Here is a 22,941-nt window from a genome sequence, read left to right as displayed (position 1 = left end):
TTTAGAAATATTGATACACTCAAGGTCACAAAGTCAATAAGTCATGTTTATGGTTTAGTGTATTTGTTCTATCAAAACCAATCTTTTCTTTTGTATACACTTCAATCTAAATTGTACTATCACAGTATGTCCATATTCTCAATCTATACTTGAATAATAACCTTACTTTAAATTTTACATTTTCTCCTCATTTCTCTGCTAGGTTATACACATACAATAGGACACATTTATAAAGACAGTTTTAAAGTGGGCCAAATGTTTAGAATATATAGAAAGGTAATTGGAATGTTACCCATTTTCCAAATAGAAAGTTTTATTAGTCTTATCATAATAATGGGCTTCCCAGGTAGTGCTCGTGGTAAAGTTTATCTGCCTACCAGTGCAGAAGCCATAAAAGACACTGGTTTGATCCCTGAGTCGGAAAGATCTCCTGGAGGAGGGCATGGCAACCCATTCCAGTATTCTTGCCTGGAAAATCCTATGGACAGAGGAGCCTGGTGGGCTATAGTCCATAGGGTTGCAAAGAGTCAGACACGACTGAAGCAACTTAGCGCATCATTATAATAGCGCCTTAAAGACTTTTCATGTCTATACCACATTTTATTCTTATGTCATTCTGTTAGACATATGAGGTAGATACTAATTTTCACATGAGGGAGATAAGGCATAGAGAATAGTTTAGTTTCAATTCTGTGTGCTTTCCCTTGGGACCACACTTATCATGATGATATTCTATTATTACAAATCTGTACCGTAAATTATACCATATTATAAAACGTTACAGATGTGACTAACTGGGAACTATAACATGACCCAAATTTGCTGCCTGAATTAAGATATCTATCTATCTATATATAATTCAACATAAAATTTTTAAGTAAATGCAGATAGATCAGTGAACTGGAAGACAGAGTAATGTATATCACCTAGATTGAGCAGAAAAAAGAATTTAAGAAACGAGGATAGTTTAAGAGACCTCTGGGACAACATCAAGCATATAGGGGCCCAGATGGAGAAGAGAGAAAGGGGCAGAGAATTTACTTGAAGAAATAAAAGCTGAAAACATCCATAACCTTGGAAAGGAACAGACACCCAGATCCAGGGAGTACAGAGTATCCAAACAAGATGAACCCAAAGAGACCCACACCAAGACAGATTATAATACTTAGAAGGGCATAAATTAAAGGTACAGAATCTTGAAAGCAGCAGAGAAAGTCAACCGGTTACATTATAAGTGAACTCCCATATGACTGTTAGCTTACTTTTCAGCAGAAACTTTTTAGGCAGAAGCCATTTCCTTCTCCAATGCATGAAAGTGAAAAGTGGAAGTGAAGTCGCTCAGTCATGTCTAACTCTTAGCAATCTCATGGACTGCAGCCCACCAGGCTCCTCCGTCCATGGGATTTTCCAGGCAAGAGTACTGGAGTGGGGTGCCATTGCCCCATAATTAAATGGTACCATATATTTAAAGTGATGAAAGGAAAAAATCTACAACCAAGAATATTCAGTAGGGTTATTATTAAGATTTGAAGGGGAAATAGAATTTTATAGATAAGCAAAAGCTGAAAGTTTTCAAACCGCTAAGTCAGCTTTAAGAGAAATGTTAAAAAGACTTCTCTAAGGAGAGAAGACAAAAAATAGAAACACAACTAGAAACATTTAAATTACAGAAGAAAAAGGCAAACATACAGTAAAAGTAGTACCAGCCATATATAAAGTTAGTAGTAGAGTTAAAAGACAAAAGTAAAAGCATCAGTATCTACAATAACTAAAGGATACAAAACCCAAAAAAGATGTAAAATGTGGTAACAAGAAAGTTAAATGTGATTTGGAGGAGTAAAAATGCAGGGTTGTTAGAATATAGTTGAACTTGAGATCACTAACTTAAAATAAATACATATACATTGGTGTTATAGATGAACCTCCTGGTAATCACAAGTCAGAAACCTATAATAGATACACATACATGCAAGAAAAGAGAAAAGACAGTTGTCAAATCACAAGGAAAGAGAGTAAAAGAGGAAACAAAAAGAACTACAAAACCCCCAAAACAGTAAACACAGTGACAACAAGTACATACCTATCAACAGTTACTTGAAATGTGAATGGATTAAATGGTCCAATCAAAAGATATAGAGAGGCTGAATGGAGTAGAAAACAAGGCCCACAGGTATGCTGCCTGGATGAGAGTCATTTCAGATCTAAAGACACACACAGACTGAAAACAAAGGGCAGGAAAGAGGTTTTACATGCAAATGGAAACAGAAAGCTGGGCAGTACTTATATCAGATAAGATAGACTTTAAAACAAAGACTGCAGTAAGAGATAAAGAAGGACATTGCATAATGATGAAGGGATCAATTCAACAAGAAAATTAACAATTGTAAATATGTGTATACCCAACATAGGAGCACCTAAATGCATACAGCGCATGTTAACAAACACAAAGGGAGAGATTGAGAGTGATACAATAATAGTAGGGGACTTTAACAGGCCACTTATATCAACAGGAAGATCTTGTAGACAGAAAATCAATACGGAAACACTGCTCCTAAATGAAAGATTAGACCACATGGATTTCATAAGTCTCATGAAATTTAAGAAGATTGAAATCACATCAAGTATCTTATTCTGCAACAGTGCTAATGAGACCATTACTATAAGGAGGAAAAAACCTGCAAAAAACACAAACGTGGAAGCTAAACAATATGCTGCTAAACAACCAACGGGTTACTGAAGGAATCAAAGAAGGAACTGAAGCACTGTTGGAGACAAGTAAAATGGAAACACAATGATTGGTATCTATGGAACATAATAAAAGCAGTTCTAAGAGGAAAGTTTACAGTGGTACCAGATTACTTCAGGAGACAGAAAAAAATCTCAAATAAATAATCAAACCTTATACCAAAAGGAGCTAGAAAATGAGGGACAAGCAAAACTTGAAATTAGTAGAAGGAAAGAAATCATAAAAATCAGAGGAAAAGTAAATGAAATAGAGACTTAAAAAAAGAAAGAAAAAGATCAATGAAACTAAGACCTGGTTCTTGAAAAGACAAACAAAATTGGTAAACTTTAGCCAGACTCATCATGGGCCCAAATAAAATCAGTAGTAAAAGAGAAGTTAGAACTGACACCATTGAAATGCAAAGAAACATAAGAAATTACTATGAACTGTTACATACCTTCTAGGTTGTAAAAGACAACCTAGAAGAAATGAATAAATTCCTAGAAATATACAGTTCCAAAGATTGATTGAGAAAGAAATAGGAAATATGAGCAAACTGATTACCAGTAATGGCATTGAATCACTGATTTAAAAATCCGCCCCCACCCCCCAATAAAAGTCCAGGACTAAATGGCCTCATCAATGAGTTCTACCATGCATTTAAAGGATGACTGAAATCTGTCCTTCTCAAGCTACTTCAAAAATCTGAAGGGAAAGGAGTGCTTCTGAACTCATTCTATGAGGTCAGCATCACCCTGATACTAAAACCAGATGGAATTACTACACAAAAAAGAGAATCAAGGTCAATGTCATTGATAAAGCTAGATGTAACAATTTTCAACAAAATATTAGCAAACTGAATTCAACAGTACATTAAAAGGAATATATAATAACATGGTCAGGTGGAATTTATCCCAGTGGTACAAGGATAGTTTGGTATACAAAAATCAATGTCATAACATTATCAAATTGAAAAAAAATTTTATTATCTCAATAGATGTAGAAAAACTTTTATCAAAGTTCAACATGCATTTATGATAAACAATAGAGAGGGAACTTACCCCAACATAATAAGAGACATATATGACAGACCCACAGCCAACGTCATACCCAATGGTGAAAAGCTGAAAGCATTTCTACTAGGATCTGGATCAAAACAAGGATGCCAATTGCTGCCACTTTATTTAATATAGTATTGTAAGTCCTAGCCACAGCAGTCAAATAAGAAAAATAAACAGAAGGAATCCAAATTGAAAAGGAAGAATTAAAACTATCATTGTTTGCGATGACCTGATTCTATGTAGTAGGAGGAGGAGGAGTAGAGTAGTGGTGTTACTCGCTCAGTCCAACTCTTTGTGACCCAGTGGACTGTAGCCTGCCAGGCTCATCTGTCCATGGAATGCTCCAGGCAAGAATCCTGGAGTGGATTACCACTTCCTTCTCCGATACTATATATAGAAAATCCTAAAGTCGCCATCAAAAAAACTTAGAACTAACGAATGAATTCAGTAAAGTGACAGGCCTCAAAATTAATATCCAAAAGTTTTCTATGATTCTATACACTGACAACAAAACATCAGAAAGAGAAATTAAGAAAACAACTCAATTTACAATTGTATCCTAAAGAATAAAATACCTGTGAATGAAGTGTTAGTCACGCAGTCATGCCCAACTCTCTGCGGCCCCATGAACTGTAGCCTCCCAGGCTCCTTTGTCCATGGAATGCTCCAGGGGATCTTCCTAACCCAGATTGAACCTGGGTCTCCTGCATTGCAGGCAGATTCTTTTATATCTGAGCCACCACCTGGGAATAAACCTAACTAAAGCAATACAAGACTTGTACTCAGAAAACTGTAAGACACAGATGGAAGAAACTGAAGATGACATAAACAAAAGGAAATACACACCATGCTTATGGACTGGAAGACTTAACATTGTCAGAATACTCCTTAGGCAATCTATAGATTGAGTGTAATCAGTATCAAAATGCCAAAATCATTTTTCACACAACTACAGCAAATAATCATAGTCAATTAATCAAAGAAGGCAACATATAAAATGGGGAAAAGACAGCCTCTTCAGTAAATGGTGTTGTGATAACTAGACATGCGAAATAACCAAACTGGACTACTTTCTCATACCATATACAAAAATAAACTCAAAATGGATTAAAGACTTTAAGACCCGAAGCCATAAAACTCCTAGAAAAAAAACATAGGCTGTATGCTCTCTGACATCAGTCCTAACAATATAATTTGGGGGAAATATGTCTCCTTAGACAAGGGAAACAAAAAAATAAACAAATGGGACCACATTAAACTAAAAAACTTCTGCATAGTGAAGGAAGCTATCAGCAAAGTGAAAAGGCAGCCAGCTGAATGGGAGAAGATATTTGCAAAAGATAAAAGATTAAAGTCTAAAATATACAAAGAACTCACATAACTCAATATCAAAATAACAAAGAACCCAATTTAAAAATGGCCAGGGGGCCTAAATAGACACTTTTCCAAAGAAGACATATGGCCAACAGCCACATGAAAAGATGCTCAACATCACTAATCATCAGAGACATGCAAGTAAAAATTACAATGAGATAACGCATCAGAATAACTGTTATCAAATAGACAACGAATAAGTGTTAATGAGGATGTCGAGAAAAGGGAGTGCTTGTGCACTGTTGGTGGAATTGTAAATTGGTGCAGACATTATGGAAAACAGTATGGAAGTTCCTCAGAAAATTAAAAATACAACTGCAATATGATTTAGTAATTTACTTCTGGGTATTTATTTGAAGAAAATAAAAACCATGATTTGAAAAAAATATATGCACTCAAATGCTCACTGGACCTTTATTTACAATACTCTAGATATAGAAGCAACCTAAGTGTCCAACATGAGGTGAAAGGATAAAGACAAAGTGGCACGCACACACACACACACACACACACACAGCTAAATAGCTGAAGGTTTTAAGAAATGCAAATTTCGTGTGTATTCAGTCACACTTTTTATTGTTGTTACAAAGCTCTGCCACTACATTGGGCTTTTGTAGTTCTGTGGAGTTTTCCTTTTTCCCTTTGTTCTTTCTTCTTTTTTTTTTCTTTTCTCTTTTTTATAATTTTAATTTTTTAAACCCTATTACATTTTTTCTATATTTATCACTGTTTGCCTTTCCTACTGTTCTCTTCCCCTTGCAGTTAATCTTTAATGTATATAAATCTTCATCTACCTCGATTTAACTTTGCATATCCATTCTTTCTTTCTTTCCTTTCCTCTCAACATTTTGTTAGTTTTATTTTCATTGCTTTATTCACCAATTGGCACCTTGCTTTAGTTTTGTTTTCCAGTTTGTGCTTTAGTTTTGTTCTGGTAGATACAATTTTTGGTTTCCTTTGTTTGCCAGGTCAGTCTATTGTACTTTATTTTTGTTGAGCTGTTTTGATTTTGCTTATGGGTGTATACATATATGTGTCTATTCAGTCACACTTTTTATTGCTGCTATAAACCTCTGACTCTGTGTTGGGCTTTTGCAGTTCTATGGAGTTTTCCTTTTTTCTTTCTTCTTCCTTTTTTTTTTTCTTTTCTCTTTTTTATAATTTTAATTTTTAAAAAACCTATTATATTTTTTCTACATTTATTCTTTTGTTTGCCTTTCCTACTGTTCTCTTCCCCTTGAAGTTAATCTTTAATGTATATAAATCTTCTTCATCTACCTCTGTTTAACTTAGCATATCTATTCTTTCTTTCTTTTCTTTATTTCCTTTCCTCTCAACATATTTGTTAGTTTTGTTTCATTGCTTTATTCCCCACTTGGCACCTTGCATTAGTTTTGTTTTCCAGTTTGTACTTTACTTAGTTTTGTTCTTAACTAGTAAATATAATTTTTGATTTACTTTGTTCTCCAGGCCAATCTACTGTACTTTATTTTTGTTGGACTGTTTTGACTTTGCCCATGGGGGAATGTGTATATGGTGTATATTTCATTATTTTAATTATTATTTGCCTGATTTTATAACTGCCATTTGTCTGGGTTTCACCTTTGGTTTCTCATTTTTGGATATTTGATTTAATCTCACTTAATGCCATAACAAACCACTTATAGAATCCTCGTTCCTGACCAGAGATCAAGCCCTGAGCATTTGGAGTGGGAGCACTGACTCCAAGATCAAGACTACCAGAGAACTAAAACTAGGGAGTATCAAATAGTGAGAACTCACACAAAGGAAACCACTTGAATACAAGACCCGGCATCACCCAACCACCAGTAGCACCCTGTGCAGGATGCCTCATCTAAACAACAAACAAAACAAAAATACAAAGCCAATCTTCAGCAGACAGGATTCCCACCTCACTCAGCCTTGCCCCTCAGAAGAAAAACAAACAAACAAAAACTCAGCACAAATCTCACCCTGTAGGAAGCTTATACAAACCACTAGACCAACCTTAGGAAGGCAGAAACCAAAAGGAAGACAGAATTCAGCTTTGGAGCCTGGGAAAAGGAGATCTCAAACACAATAAGTTAAAAAAAAATAATGAAAAGGCAGAAAAATACTACACAAATGAGGGAACAAATTAGAAACACAGAAGTCCAAATAAATGAAGAGGAAATAGGCAAACTACCTGAAAAAAAATTCAGAATAATGATAGTAAATATGATCAAAAAACTTGAAAACAAAATGGAGAAAATGCAAGAATCAATTAACAAAGACCTAGAAGAATTAAAGAATAAACATATAGAGAAGAACAACAGAATTACTGAAATTAAAAATACTGTAGAAGGAATCAATAGTAGAATATCTGAAGCAGAAAAATGAATCAGTGAGCTGGAAGATACAATGGTGGAAATAAATTCTGAAGAGCAGAATAAAGTAAAAAAGAATGAAAAGAACTGAGGATCATCTCAGAGACCTCTGGGACAATATCAAACACAGCCACATTCGACTTATAGGGGTCCCAGAAGAAGAAGAGAAAAAGAAAGGGTATGAGAAAAATTTTGAAGAGATTATAGTTGAAAATTTCCCCAACATGGAAAAGGAAATAGTCAATCAAGTTCAAGCGGCACAAAGAGTCCCATACAGGATAAGACCAAGGAGAAACAAGCCAAGACACATGCTAATCAAACTAACAAAGACTAAACACAAGAATATTAAAAGCAGCAAGGGAGAAGCAATAAGTGACATACAAGGGAAACCCCATATGCTTAACAGCTGATCTTTCAGCAGAAACTGTGCAGGCCAGAAGGGACTGGAAGGATATATTTAAAGTATTGAAAAGGAAAAAACCTACTGTACCCCACAAGGATCTCATTCAAAATTGATGGAGAAATCAAAAGCTTTTCAGACAAGCAAAAGTTAAGAAAATTCAGTACCATGTAACCAGCTTTACAACAAATGTTAAAGGGACTTATATAGCCAAGAAATACAAGAGAAGAAAAAAGATATACAAAATCAAACCCAAACGATTAAGAAAATGGCAGTAGGAACATATTTTTCAATAATCACTTTAAATGTAAATGGATTAAATGCTCCAACTAAAAGATACAGACTGGCTGAATGGATACAAAAGTAAGACCCATATATATATATACTGTCTAAAAGAAACCCACTGCAGACCTCACAGCACATATAGACTGAAAGTGAGAGAATGGAAAAATATATTCCATGCAAATGGGAAGCAATGCAAACCTGGACTAGCAATCCTCATATCAGACAAAATAGACCTTAAAATAAAGAATATTACAAGAGATAAGGAAGGACACTACGTAATGATCAAGGAATCAATCCAGGAGGAAGACATAACAATTGTAAATATCTATATGTACCCAACATAGGAGCACCTCAATACATAAGACAAACACTAAAGGGCATAAAAGGAGAAATTAACAGTAACACAATAATAGTAGGAGACTTATAACACCCCACTCACACCGATGGACAGATCATCACAACAGAAAATTAATAAGGAAACACAAGTCTTAAATGATACATTAGATGAGATGGATCTCATTGATATCTTCAGGATATTCTATCCAAATGCAGAGGAAAACACCTTCTTCTCAAGTGCACATAGAACAATCTCCAGGATAGACGTCATCTTGGGTTGCAAATAAAAGCTCAGTAAATTTAAGAAAATTGAAATCGTATCAGGCATCTTCTCTCAACCACGATGCTATGAGACTAGATTTCAATTACAAGAAAAAAACTGAAAGAAACACAAACACATGGAAATTAAACAACACGTTTCTAAATAACCAACACATTACTGAAGAAATCAAAAGGGAAATAAAATATCTAGAAACAAATGACAATGAAAACATGACAACTCAAAACCTATGGGATGCAGCAAAAGCAGTCCTAAGAGGGAAGTTTATGTCCATACAATCATGCCTCCAGAAACAAGAAAAGCATCAGGTAGACAACCTAACTTTACACCTAAACTGGAAGAAGAAAAAAAAACCACCCCAAAATTAGTAGAAGGAAAGAAATCATAAAGATCCAAGCAGAATAAATGAAAAAGAAATGGAAGAAACAATAGTAAAGAGTAATAAAACTAAAAGCTGGTTCTTTGAGAAGATAAAACTGGCAAGCCTTTAGCCAGGCTTATCGACAAAAAAAGAGAGAAGCATCAAATCAACAACTAGAAATGAAAAAGGAGAAGATAAAACAAGCAATGCAGAAATACAAAGAATTATAAGAGACTATTATGAACAACTGTATGGCAATAAAATGGGTAACCTGAAAGAAATGGACAGATTCTTAGAAAAGTTCAGTCTTCCAAGACTGAACCAGGAAGAAATATAAATTATGAGCAACCCAATTAGAAGCACTGAAATTGAAGCTGTGATCAAACATCTCTCAAAAAACAAAAGCCCGGGACCAGACGGCTTCACAGGACAATTCTATCACGCGTTTAGAGAAGAGCTAATGCCTATCCTTCTAAAACTCTTTCAAAAAATTGCAGAGGAAGGAACATTTCAAAACTCATTCTAAAGGCCACCATTACCCTGATACTAAAACCAGACAAAGACAACACAAGAAAACTACAGGCCAATGTCACTGATGAACATAGATGCAAAAATCCTCAACAGAATTTCGGCAAAGGGAATTCAGCAACACATCAAAAAGCTCATACACCATGAGCAAGCTAGGTTTGTTCCAGGGATGCAAAGATTCTTCAATGTACACAAATTGTACATTGTACAGGAGACAGGGATCAAGACCATCCCCATGGAAAAGAAATGCAAAAAAGCAAAATGGCTGTCTGGGGAGGCCTTACAAATAGCTGTGAAAAGAAGAGAAGCGAAAAGCAAAGGAGAAAAGGAAAGATACAAGCATCTGAATGCAGACTTCCAAAGAATAGCAAGAAGAGATAAGAAAGCCTTCCTCAGCAATTAATGCAAAGAAATAGAGGAAAACAACAGAATGGGAAAGACTAGAGATCTCTTCTAGAAAATTAGAGATACCAAGGGAACATTTCATGCAAAGATGGGCTTGATAAAGGACAGAAATGGTATGGACCTAACAGAAGCAGACGATATCAAGAAGAGGTGGCAAGAATACACAGAAGAACTGTACAAAAAAGATCTTCACGTCCCAGATACTCACGATGGTGTGATCACTGACCTAGAGCCAGACATCCTGGAATGTGAAGTCAAGTGGGCCTTAGAAAGCATCACTACAAACAAAGCTAGTGGAGGTGATGGAATTCCAGTTGAGCTATTTCAAATCCTGAAAGATGATTATGTGAAAGTGCCACAGTCAATATGCCAGCAAATTTGGAAAACTCAGCAGTGGCCACAGGACTGGAAAAGGTCAATTTTCATTCCAATCCCAAAGAAAGGCAATGCCAAAGAATGCTCAAACTACCGCACAATTGCACTCATCTCACATGCTAGTAAAGTAATGCTCAAAATTCTCCAAGCCAGAAGGCTTCAGCAATACATGAACCATGAACTTCCTGATGTTCAAGCTGGTTTTAGAAAAGGCAGAGGAACCAGAGATCAAATTGCCAACATCGGCTGGATCATGGAAAAAGCAAGAGAGTTCCAGAAAAACATCTATTGCTGCTTTATTGACTATGCCAAAGCCTTGGACTGTGGAAAATTCTGAAAGAGCTGGGAATACCAGACCACCTGATCTGCCTCTTGAGAAATTTGTATGCAGGTCAGGAAGCAACAGTTAGAACTGGACATGGAACAACAGACTGGTTCCAAATAGGAAAAGGAATACGTCAAGGCTGTATATTGTCACCCTGCTTATTTAACTTATAATGCAGAGTACATCATGAGAAACACTGGGCTGAAAGAAACACAAGCTGGAATCAAGATTGCCGGGAGAAATATCAATAACCTCAGATATGCAGATGACACCACCCTTATGGCAGTAAGTGAAGAGGAACTAAAAAGCCTCTTGATGAAAGTGAAAGTGGAGAGTGAAAAAGTTGGCTTAAAGCTCACCATTCAGAAAACGAAGATCATGGCATCCGGTCCCGCCACTTCAAGGCAAATAGATGGGAAACAGTGGAAACAGTGTCAGACTTTATTTTTCTGGGCTCCAAAATCACTTCAGATGGTGACTAAAGCCGTGAAATTAAAAGATGCTTACTCCTTGGAAGGAAAGTTATGACCAACCTAGACAGCATATTCAAAAGCAGAGACATTACTTTGCCAACAAAGGTCCGTCTAGTCAAGGCTATGGTTTTTCCTGTGGTCATGTATGGATGTGAGAGTTGGACTGTGAAGAAGGCTGAGCGCTGAAGAATTGATGCTTTTGAACTGTGGTTTTGGAGAAGACTCTTGAGAGTCCCTTAGACTGCAAGGAGATCCAACCAGTCCATTCTGAAGGAGATCAGCCCTGGGATTTCTTTGGAAGGAATGATGCTGAAGCTGAAACTCCAGTACTTTGGCCACCTCATGTGAAGAGTTGACTTGTCAGAAAAGACTCTGATACTGGGGGAGGGATTGCGGGCAGGAGGAGAAGGGGATGACAGAGGATGAGATGTCTGGATGGCATCACTGACTCGATGGGCGTGAGTCTGGGTGAACTCCAGGAGTTGGTGATGGACAGGGAGGCCTGGCGTGCTGCGATTCATGGGGTCGCAAAGAGTCGGACACAACTGAGCGAGTGAACTGAACTGAACTGAATCAGTGAATACAGCAAAGTTGCAGGATACAAAATCAATGCACAGAAATCACTTGCCTTTCTATATACTAACAATGAAAAATCAGAAAGAGAAATTAAGGAAACAATGCCATTCACCATTCCAAGAAAAAGAAATATCTAGGAATAAACTTACCTCAGGAGACAAAAGAACTGTACACAGAAAACTATAAGACACTAATGAAAGAAATCAAAGACAACAGAAACAGATGGAGAGATATTCCATGTTCCTAGGTAGGAAGAATCAATATTGTGCAAATGACAATACTACCAAACACAATCTACAGATTCAGTGAGATCCTTATCAAATTAGCAATGGCAGCTTTCACAGAACTGGAACAAAAAATTTCACAATTCATATGGAAACACAAAAAACACCGAATAGCCAAAGCAGTCCTGAGAAAGAAGAATGGAGCTGGAGGAAACAACCTTCCTGACTTCAGATTATACTACAAAGCTACAGTCATCAAGACAGTATGGTACTGCCAAAAAAACAGAAATATAGACCAACAGAACAAGATGGAAAGCCCAGAAGTAAACCCATGAACCTATGGGTACCTTATTTTTGACAAGAGGCAAGAATTATACAATGGGGCAAAGATTGCCTCTTCAAGAAATGGTGCTGGGAAAACTGGACAGCTGCATGTAAAAGAATGAAATTAGAACACTTCCTAACACCATACACAAAGATAAACTCATAATGGATTAAAGACCTAAATGCAAGACCAGAAACTATAAAACTCTTAAACATAGGCAGAACACTTGATGACATAAATCAAAGCAAGATCCTCTATGACCCACCTCCTAGAGTAATGGAAATAAAAACAAAAGTAAACAAGTGGGACTTGATTAAACTTAAAAGCTTGTGCACAGCAAAGGAAACTATATGCCAGGTGAAAAGACAACCCTCAGAATGGGAGAAAATAATAGCAAATGAAACAACTGACAAAGGATTAATTTCCAAAATATACATACAACTCAGTCAAAAAGTGGGGAAAAGACTTAAACAGACATTTGTCCAAAGAAGACCTACAGATGCTTATCAAATGCATGAAAAGATGCTCAACATCACTCATTATTAGAGAAATGCAAATCAAAACTACAATGAGATATCACCTCCAACCGGTCAGAATGGCCATCATCAAAAAGTCTACAAACAATAAATGCTGTAGAGGATATGGAGCAAAGGGAACACTCTTGCACTGATGGTAAGAATGTAAATTGTACAGCCTCTATGAAAGACAGTATGGAGAGTCCTTTGAAAACTAGGAATAAAACCACAGTATGACTCAGCAATGCCACTCCTAGGCATATAACCTGAGAAAACTAAAATCGAAAAAGACACGTGTATCCCATTGTTCATTGTAGCACTATTCACAATAGCTAGAACATGGAAGCAACCTAGATGTTCATCGACAGATGAGTGGATAAAGAAGTGGTAAATGTACACAATGAAATATTACTTAGCCATAAAAAGAAATGCATTTGAGTCAGTTCTAATGAGGTGGCTCAACCTAGAACCTATTATACAGACTGAAGTGAGTCAGAAAGAGAAAGATAAATATCGTACTCTAACACATATATGTGGAATCTAGAAAAATGGTACTGAAGAATTTATTTACAGGACAGCAGTGGAGAAACAGACATAGAGAATAGGTTTATGGACATGGGATGAGGGGAAGCGAGGGTCAGATGTATGGAAAAAGTACCATGGAAACTTACATTACCATATGTAAAATAGTTAGCCAACGAGAATTTGCTGTATGGCTCAGGAAATTCAAACAGCAGCTCTGTATCAATATAGAGGAGTGGGATGGGGTGGGAGATGGGAGGGAGATTTAGAAAGGAGGGGTTATATGTATACCTATGGCTGATTCATGTTGAGGTTTGACAGAAAATGACAAAATTCTATAAAACAATTATCCTTCAATAAAAAATAAATTAGAAAAAAAGAAAATTAAACCTATTTTTTAAAAAAAGAAATTCAAATCTCTAGTTATATGTTAAGGAAGTCAAGGTGTAATATACAGAATAAGGAATATGGTCAGTAATAGTGTAGTAAATCTGTGTGGGGACAGATAGTTACTAGACTTAGGGTGATCTTTCATAATGTATGAAAGTATCAAATCATTATGTAATACACCTGTAACTAACATAATATTGTTACATAGTATTGTCAACTTTATTTCAATAGAAATAATTAAAAATAAATGTAGAGAATTACTATGTTCATGGATCAGACAATTCTATATTATTAGTAGAATTGATCTACAAATTGATCTATAGATTCAAAGCAATCCCAAATCAAACATCAATGTGCTTTTCAAATGAAACTGATAAGCTAGTTTTAAAATTTATGTAGCTATTTAGATAACTTAGAATAGTAATTTTGAAAAGGGCACACATAATTGGATAACTCCAGGACTAGTTTCAAGATTAAGTATATTACAATGAAGGCAGTGTGGTATTGGCACAGGGATAAATACATCAATGCAAAAGATTGAAAAGTTCAGAAATCAGCACACAAGTACATGGTCAATTTATTTTCAGCAAATGTGCCTGAGTAATTCAGTGGTGGTAATGAATAGTCTTTTCAAAACATGGTATAGAAACAGCTGGCTACCCATTTGGAAAATATTGAACCCCCCTTTACCAAACATCATGCATGAAAATAAATTTGAAAGATTTCACCTACCTGATATAAAATCAAAACATTAAAACATTAAAAAACCTCGAATAGCCAAAGCGATCTTGAGAAAGAAGAATGGAACTGGAGGAATCAACCTACCTGACTTCAGGCTCTACTACAAAGCCACAGTCATCAAGACAGTATGGTACTGGCACAAAGACAGAAATATAGATCAATGGAACAAAATAGAAAGCCCAGAGATAAATCCACGCACATATGGACACCTTATCTTTGACAAAGGAGGCAAGAATATACAATGGATTAAAGACAATCTCTTTAACAAGTGGTGCTGGGAAATCTGGTCAACCACTTGTAAAAGAATGAAACTAGAACACTTTCTAACACCATACACAAAAATAAACTCAAAATGGATTAAAGATCTCAACGTAAGACCAGAAACTATAAAACTCCTAGAGGAGAACATAGGCAAAACACTCTCCGACATACATCACAGCAGGATGCTCTATGACCCACCTCCCAGAATATTGGAAATAAAAGCAAAAATAAACAAATGGGACCTAATTAACCTTAAAAGCTTCTGCACATCAAAGGAAACTATTAGCAAGGTGAAAAGACAGCCTTCAGAATGGGAGAAAATAATAGCAAATGAAGCAACTGACAAACAACTAATCTCAAAAATATACAAGCAACTCCTAGAGCTCAACTCCAGAAAAATAAATGACCCAATCAAAAAATGGGCCAAAGAACTAAATAGACATTTCTCCAAAGAAGACATACAGATGGCTAACAAACACATGAAAAGATGCTCAACATCACTCATTATCAGAGAAATGCAAATCAAAACCACAATGAGGTACCATTTCACACCAGTCAGAATGGCTGCGATCCAAAAGTCTACAAGTAATAAATGCTGGAGAGGGTGTGGAGAAAAGGGAACCCTCTTACACTGTTGGTGGGAATACAAACTAGTACAGCCACTATGGAGAACAGTGTGGAGATTCCTTAAAAAACTGGAAATAGAACTACCTTATGATCCAGCAATCCCACTGCTGGGCATACACACTGAGGAAACCAGAAGGGAAAGAGACACGTGTACCCCAATGTTCATCGCAGCACTGTTTATAATAGCCAGGACATGGAAGCAACCTAGATGTCCATCAGCAGATGAATGGATAAGAAAGCTGTGGTACATATACACAATGGAGTATTACTCAGCCATTAAAAAGAAAACATTTGAATCAGTTCTAATGAGGTGGATGAAACTGGAGCCTATTATACAGAGTGAAGTAAGCCAGAAGGAAAAACACCAATACAGTATACTAACGCATATATATGGAATTTAGAAAGATGGTAACAATAACCCTGTGTACGAGACAGCAAAAGAGATACTGATAAAAAAAAAAAAAAATCAGAACATTAACACTTTAAGAAGGAAAATATTAGGTTGGGACAAAAGTAATTGTGGTTTTTGTACTATTGAAATTTGCCATTTGATATTGGAATATATTATAAATAAATGTGGTTATGTTATATATCATTTTAATGCACATTTCTTGCTTTATGTTTTTTTGCTAGTGACTTATTGTTGTTCTTCAGTTGCTAAGTTATGTCCAACTCTTTGTGACCCCATGGACTGCTGCACACCTGGCTTCCCTGTCCTTCACCATCTCCCAGAGCTTGCTTAAACTTAGGTCCATTGAGTCAGTGATACCATTCAGCCATCTCACCCTCTGTCGTCACCTTCTCCTCCTGCCTTCAGTCTTTCCCAGCATCAGGGTCTTTTCCAATGAGTCAGCTCTGCGTCAGATGGCCGAAGTATTGGAGCTTCAGCTTCAGTCCTTCAGGGTTGATTTCCATTATGATTGACTGGTTTGATCTCCCTGCTGTCTAAGGGACTCTTAAGAGCCTTTACTTGCTGTTTATTTTCTGTTTATTTTAGACTATGGAAATGATGTTAGACAAAAAGCAGATTTGAGCAATTTTCTTATTTGAGTTCAAAATGGGTCGTGAAACATCAGAGACAACTTGCAACATCAACAGTGCATTTGGCTCAGGAACTTCTAACGTACAATACAATGCAGTGGTGGTTCAAGAAGTCTTGCAAAGGAGACAAGAGACTTGAAGATGAGCATAATTGCTGGCCATCGGAAGTTGACAGTGAAAATTGAGAGTCATCATCAAAGCTGATCCTCTTACAGCTATTTGAGAAGTTGCCTAAGAACTCAGCGTTGACCATTTTACAGTCATTCAGCATTTGAAGCAAATTGGAAAGGTGCAAAAGCTCAAAAAGTGGATTAGCTGACCAGAAATCAAAAAAAATTGTCAGTTTGAAGGGCCTTCTTCTCTTATTCTATGCAACAACAATGAACCATTTCTCAATCAGATTGCAAAATGCAACAAAAAGTGGATTGTATACAACAACTGGTGATGACCACCTCAATGGTTGGACTGAGAAGCCCAAAGCACTTCCCAAAGCCAACTTGCACCAAAAAAGATTATGGTTACTGTTTGGTGGTCTCTTGCTGGTCTGATCCACTACAACTTTCTGAATCCCTGTGAAACTATTACATCTGAGAATTATGCTCAGCAAATTGATAAGATGCACTGAAAACTGCAGCCCCTGCAGCTGGCATTGTTCAACAGAACGAGCCCAGTTCTTCCCAATGACAATGTCCAACCACACGTTAAAAACTTGAACAAATTGAACTATGAAGTTTTGCCTCCTCCAGCATATTCACCTCTCACCAACCAACTACCATTTCTTCAAGCATCTTGACAATTTTTCCAGAGAAAATGCTTCCACAATTAGCAGGATCCAGAAAATGCATTCCAAGAGTTCTTTGAATCCCCAGCTACAGATTTTTATGCCACAGTGATAAACTTATTTCTCACTGGAAAAATTGTGTTGATTGTAATCATTCCTATTTGATTAATAAAAATGTGTTTGAGCCTAGTTATAATGATCCAAAATTCACCACCTCAAACAGAAATTACATTTGCACCAACCTAACTGGAGAAAATCTTTGTAATATTAAATCAGGCAGATTTCTTAGGTAGGAAGCACAAATCACAATCTTTTAAAAAAGAATAATTTGGACTTCCTTGAAAAACTTAGGAAAATTAAAAGGCAACCCACAGACTGAGAGAATATAATAAATCACATACATGATTTGTGTGTGTATATCTGTATCTATAATACATATATATGTCAGGGGAGTGTGTAATTTCCTTGGTTCTGTCTCACTGCAGCAAAAATTTGAAGCAATGGAGTAGTGTTATACAGCTCAGTTTTATTCGGCAAGCAAAGGAAAATACATCCTCGAGGTGTGAGGGCAGGCCAGCCCAAAAGAAGTGAAGAGAAGAGAAGCCAGCGGCTTAATTTTGGCTCCCCCTTTTGTATGTTTTCCTCATCCCCCTGAGCCTGTCCGATGTAAACTGGGCTAGCCAGGAGGGCTGTTTGCTTCATCTGAGGTTCTCACTCAGGTTCTTGGTCCTTCCTTTGTTCTATTTTTCCGGGCTTTTTCCTTTCTTTGTTTTTTTGCCATCACTATTTTTGACTCCTTTTTCCTATTCTAACTACCTAACATATATGTATCCAGAATATATAGAAAATGATTATAACTCAATGATTAATTTCCCAAAGAAAAATAACTTGGGTGATAAATGAACACTGAGGCATACTTTCACACTTATTTGAAACACATAAAAATAACTCTAAAAATTACTAACATCCAAGTATAAAAATTTTGACATTTAGTGTATTTGTACAGAGAATGGTAGAGTACTTCTTTTAAAATTGTAATTGAAAATAGCAAAGTATTATAATCAGAACTGTTAGTTGCTCAATCATGTCCAACTCTGTGAAACCCCATGGACTATAGCCCGCCAGGCTCCTCTGTCCATGGAATTTTCTAGGCAATAATACTGGAGTGTGTTGCCACTTCCTTCTACATAGGATCTTCTGAATCCAAGGATTGAACCTACATCTCTTGTGTCTCCTGCATTGCAGGCAGATTCTTTATCACTGAGCCACCTGAGAAGCCCAATCAGAGGAAAGAAAACATCAGTTCAGTTTATAAGCAAAATTAAACAGAGTTACTAACCAAAATAATGAAGTTAAAAAATATATGGAAACTATATTATGGAGGCATATTATTTGTATTTTTAGAAAGATAGAGCCATATATTAGTGTGAAAAGATTTTAAAAAGTGAATATTAATTTGTTGAATAAGAAACATAGTATCAATGAGGATGTATCTAAATGACTAGATGGCAATAAGTAAATGTCTTCTGTGACTTTCTCTTTATATATTTTTTCTTACAGGAATTACATTGACAGGATTTCTCCTTGAGTATGTCTTGAGACCACATCCTTCCTCATAGCATCTTGCTCCAATCTTAGTGAACTGATTTACTTCTCCTTTGTTTTAGTTTTTCATTTTAAAATCACAGACCAAAAAAAAAAAAACAAAAAACCTACATTTTTTTCTCTTTTTTTTTACCTTCAGAGTCATAGTGACTTAGCAAAAAGTCAATGCCTCCTTCTTATTTACTCACATAGAGTATGCCATACCTCAAAATGTTTTTCAAGTAGCTTTTGCATTTTAAAGAGAATGTAAGGGATTTCTGTGTGTTGATTTTATATCCTGCAACTTTACCATAGTCATTGATTAGCTCTAGTAATTTTCTGGTGGAGTCTTTAGGGTTTTCTATGTAAAGGATCATGTCATCTGCAAATAGTGAGAGTTTTACTTCTTCTTTTCCAATTTGGATTCCTTTTATTTCTTTTTCTGCTCTGATTGCTGTGGCCAAAACTTCCAAAACTATGTTGAATAGTAATGGTGAAAGTGGGCACCCTTGTCTTGTTCCTGACTTTAGAGGAAATGCTTTCAATTTTTCACCATTGAGGATAATGTTTGCTGTGGGTTTGTCATATATAGCTTTTATTATGTTTAGGTATGTTCCTTCTATTCCTGCTTTCTGGAGAGTTTTTATCATAAATGGGTGTTGAATTTTGTCAAAGGCTTTCTCTGCATCTATTGAGATAATCATATGGTTTTTATTTTTCAATTTGTTAATGTGGTGTATTACATTGATTGATTTGCGGATATTGAAGAATCCTTGCATCCCTGGGATAAAGCCCACTTGGTCATGGTGTATGATCTTTTTAATGTGTTGTTGGATTCTGATTGCTAGAATTTTGTTAAGGATTTTTGCATCTATGTTCATCAGTGATATTGGCCTGTAGTTTTCTTTTTTTGTGGGATCTTTGTCAGGTTTTGGTATTAGGGTGATGGTGGCCTCATAGAATGAGTTTGGAAGTTTACCTTCCTCTGCAATTTTCTGGAAGAGTTTGAGCAGGATAGGTATTAGCTCCTCTCTAAATTTTTGGTAGAATTCAGCTGTGAAGCTGTCTGGACCTGGGCTTTTGTTTGCTGGAAGATTTTTGATTACAGTTTCAATTTCCATGTTTGTGATGGGTCTGTTAAGATTTTCTATTTCTTCCTGGTCGAGTTTTGGAAAGTTGTACTTTTCTAAGAATTTGTCCATTTCTTCTACATTGTCCATTTTATTGGCATATAATTGTTGATAGTAGTCTCTTATGATCCTTTGTATTTCTGTGTTGTCTGTTGTGATCTCTCCATTTTCGTTTCTAATTTTATTGATTTGATTTTTCTCCCTTTGTTTCATGATGAGTCTGGCTAATGGTTTGTCAATTTTATTTATCCTTTCAGAGAACCAGCTTTTGGTTTTGTTGATTTTTGCTATGGTCTCTTTTGTTTCTTTTGCATTTATTTCTGCTCTAATTTTTAAGATTTCTTTCCTTCTACTAACCCTGGGGTTCTTCATTTCTTCCTTTTCTAGTTGCTTTAGGTGTAGAGTTAGGTTATTTATTTGACTTTTTTCTTGTTTCTTGAGGTGTGCCTGTATTGATTGCTATGAACGTTCCCCTTAGGACTGCTTTTACCATGTCCCACAGGTTTTGGGTTGTTGTGTTTTCATTTTCATTTGTTTCTATGCAAATTTTGATTTCTTTTTTGATTTCTTCTGTGATTTGTTGGTTATTCAGCAGCGTGTTGTTCAGCCTCCATATGTTGGAATTTTTAATAGTTTTTCTCCTGTAATTGAGATCTAATCTTACTGCATTGTGGTCAGAAAAAATGCTTGGGATGATTTCTATTTTTTTGAATTTACCAAGGCTAGCTTTATGGCCCAGGATGTGATCTATCCTGGAGAAGGTTCCATGTGCACTTGAGAAAAAGGTGAAATTCATTGTTTTGGGATGAAATGTCCTATAGATATCAATTAGGTCTAACTGGTCTATTGTATCATAAAATAAAATTAAAAAAAAAAAGATTTAAATTGGCAGATGCTAGAATAGTCTTGGACAAGAAGAAAATCCTATATATGAAACAATTATGACTTTTAATTTTTCCTCTCTGCAAACAGTGATTAATTGCAAAGTGGGAAATATTTTCCAGTAAATAACTCACGTATTTGGACATGTTTGGATGAGGGGTGACAAAAAAAAAACATATAACTTTACTTGAAGAGAAAGGTAAAAACATTTATTTAAAGTCTTTTGTGAAATAAAAAAAGTCTTTTGTGAAAGTGATTAATTCATTAAAATTAGGAGAGATGTATTAGAGAAAAACTTTAGAAAGGAAAAGGACGAAAATTATATTGTGATTTTAAAAGTTTGGAAGACAAAGAACATAGCAAAAAGGAATTGAATAGAGTTAATTTTTAATAAAATTTAATTGAATAAAAAATAAATAAAGAGAATGTAACTGTGGAAATGATTCTAAAATTCAGTGTTACAGAAAATTATGACCTTGCTTTCATTTTGTAGGGCATCAAAAATGTGTAAAGTACTGGAGGATGGATTACATCTGTTTTGTCTTCTCCTAAAGTAATAATTTTTGTGCTTCTTTACTTTTCCTCTTTTCCTTTGGTCTGTGGCTGCAAAAATCACTTTAATTGCTCAGCTAACCTTTCCTTCTACCCAAGCATACCTTTAAAAAAACAGGTAATATTATTTTTTTGAGGCTTGATATACTCTGATGAAATGTGAAGCTTATTTACTTTGCTTAGCATTCCTTTTTTGCTGGAGAGCCTGACTATACCAGTTCTCTTTAACTTTCATGTAGATTTGTTATTGGGCGAGAAAAACCTGGACAAGTGAGTGAGGTTGCCCAGTTGATAAGCCAGACGCTGGAACAAGAAAGGCGCCAGAGAGAGCTGCTTGAACAGCACTATGCCCAGTACGATGCTGACGACGATGAGGTGAGTTGCGCTTGCAAACATTCTTCTTCCTTCATTTCTTCTTACTACATCCCTACTCGATAAAACTCTCTTCACCATATAACAGTAAGACAGATCTTTGCAGTTTTTCAAGGAGAATGTGTCAACCTCATCCTCACAGAAAGGAAATATTGCTTGTGTTTGTGATTAGCTTATCAATCAATTAATGGTATCATATTTAAAGTATGAAGTCTTCTGGATCAAATAAGCCCTCTTTTACCATTATTAAGATACATTCATTGAAACAAAAAAAGGGTAAATATACCAAAATATAAATACTAGCTATCTTGGATTTTTCTCTCTCTGCTTTGTATTTTTCAATTTTTTTCCAAATTTTCTACAGTAAGTATGTAACAGGGAACACTTTTTCAAAAAATCAGTAATCATTTTGAATGAAAAGACATACATACATATACAAACATACACAGAAAAAGTACTGAAAATTGGTGAGTTTTTTAGAATTTTTTCCCCCCAGGAAGAGAAAGTTCTTTGGATCTGCTCACTATGATTTGTGCTCACATAATGCAGAACAAAGCTTTTCCACCAGCTCATATTCCATAGAGGAGATCCATATTGGAGTAATTTTGCATCCTGCTCTCTGTAAAAGATCAAGCAAATGAATAGAAGCTAACCCCCAAGTGAAAACGACTCTCCGGAACCCTTGTGTGTCGTAATATAATACAGATGCTGGTCTATTTCTAATGTGAGTGCCAAATGTACATTGATATAATGGGACAACATACTTTTTTATAAACATGTTAAACATGCATATGTTTCACATTGACATGTCAAAGGATCAATCAACAATGTAGCTGCAGTGTTTCATGCTCCATAAACATAGTGAATATTCAGGTAAAATAGATATTCTTTGTTATACCAGCTGGTAGAAGGACAGTGCAACTTCATATGTTCAACCTCTACTCATCTGATATATTATTTTTCCAGAACTTTTTTGGTTTCTATCAAGGACCTAGTAAAGATTAATAAAGAGACATTCAAATATTTTTCATGTATTTTTAGTGTGGAATGTTTTAACCCAAATGTATATTCATTTTTCATTTGCTTGTAGTATAATGAGGATGTATGCTCTCTTTATTATAGTA

The 22,941-nt window shown here is 35.7% G+C and overlaps 1 protein-coding gene across 38 annotated transcripts in view; it reads left to right on the top strand.

Moving 5' to 3' along the window:
• PPP1R9A (protein phosphatase 1 regulatory subunit 9A) overlaps positions 1 to 22,941 on the top strand; it is a 349,650-nt gene that overhangs the window by 224,020 nt on the left and 102,689 nt on the right. For all 38 annotated transcript variants that reach the window (XM_086397813.1, XM_086397812.1, XM_086397811.1 and 35 more), the window contains one exon: positions 21,685 to 21,820. In XM_086397813.1, the coding sequence (XP_086253939.1) occupies positions 21,685 to 21,820 (136 nt within the window). The remainder of the gene's footprint in view (positions 1 to 21,684; positions 21,821 to 22,941) is intronic.

Source organism: Bos grunniens, chromosome 4 (assembly GCF_055505025.1).
Source record: "Bos grunniens cultivar Pamir isolate PY7600 chromosome 4, Bosgru_T2T1.0, whole genome shotgun sequence".
Lineage (NCBI taxonomy): Eukaryota > Metazoa > Chordata > Mammalia > Artiodactyla > Bovidae > Bos > Bos grunniens.
This window is presented reverse-complemented; position numbering and strand designations above follow the sequence as displayed.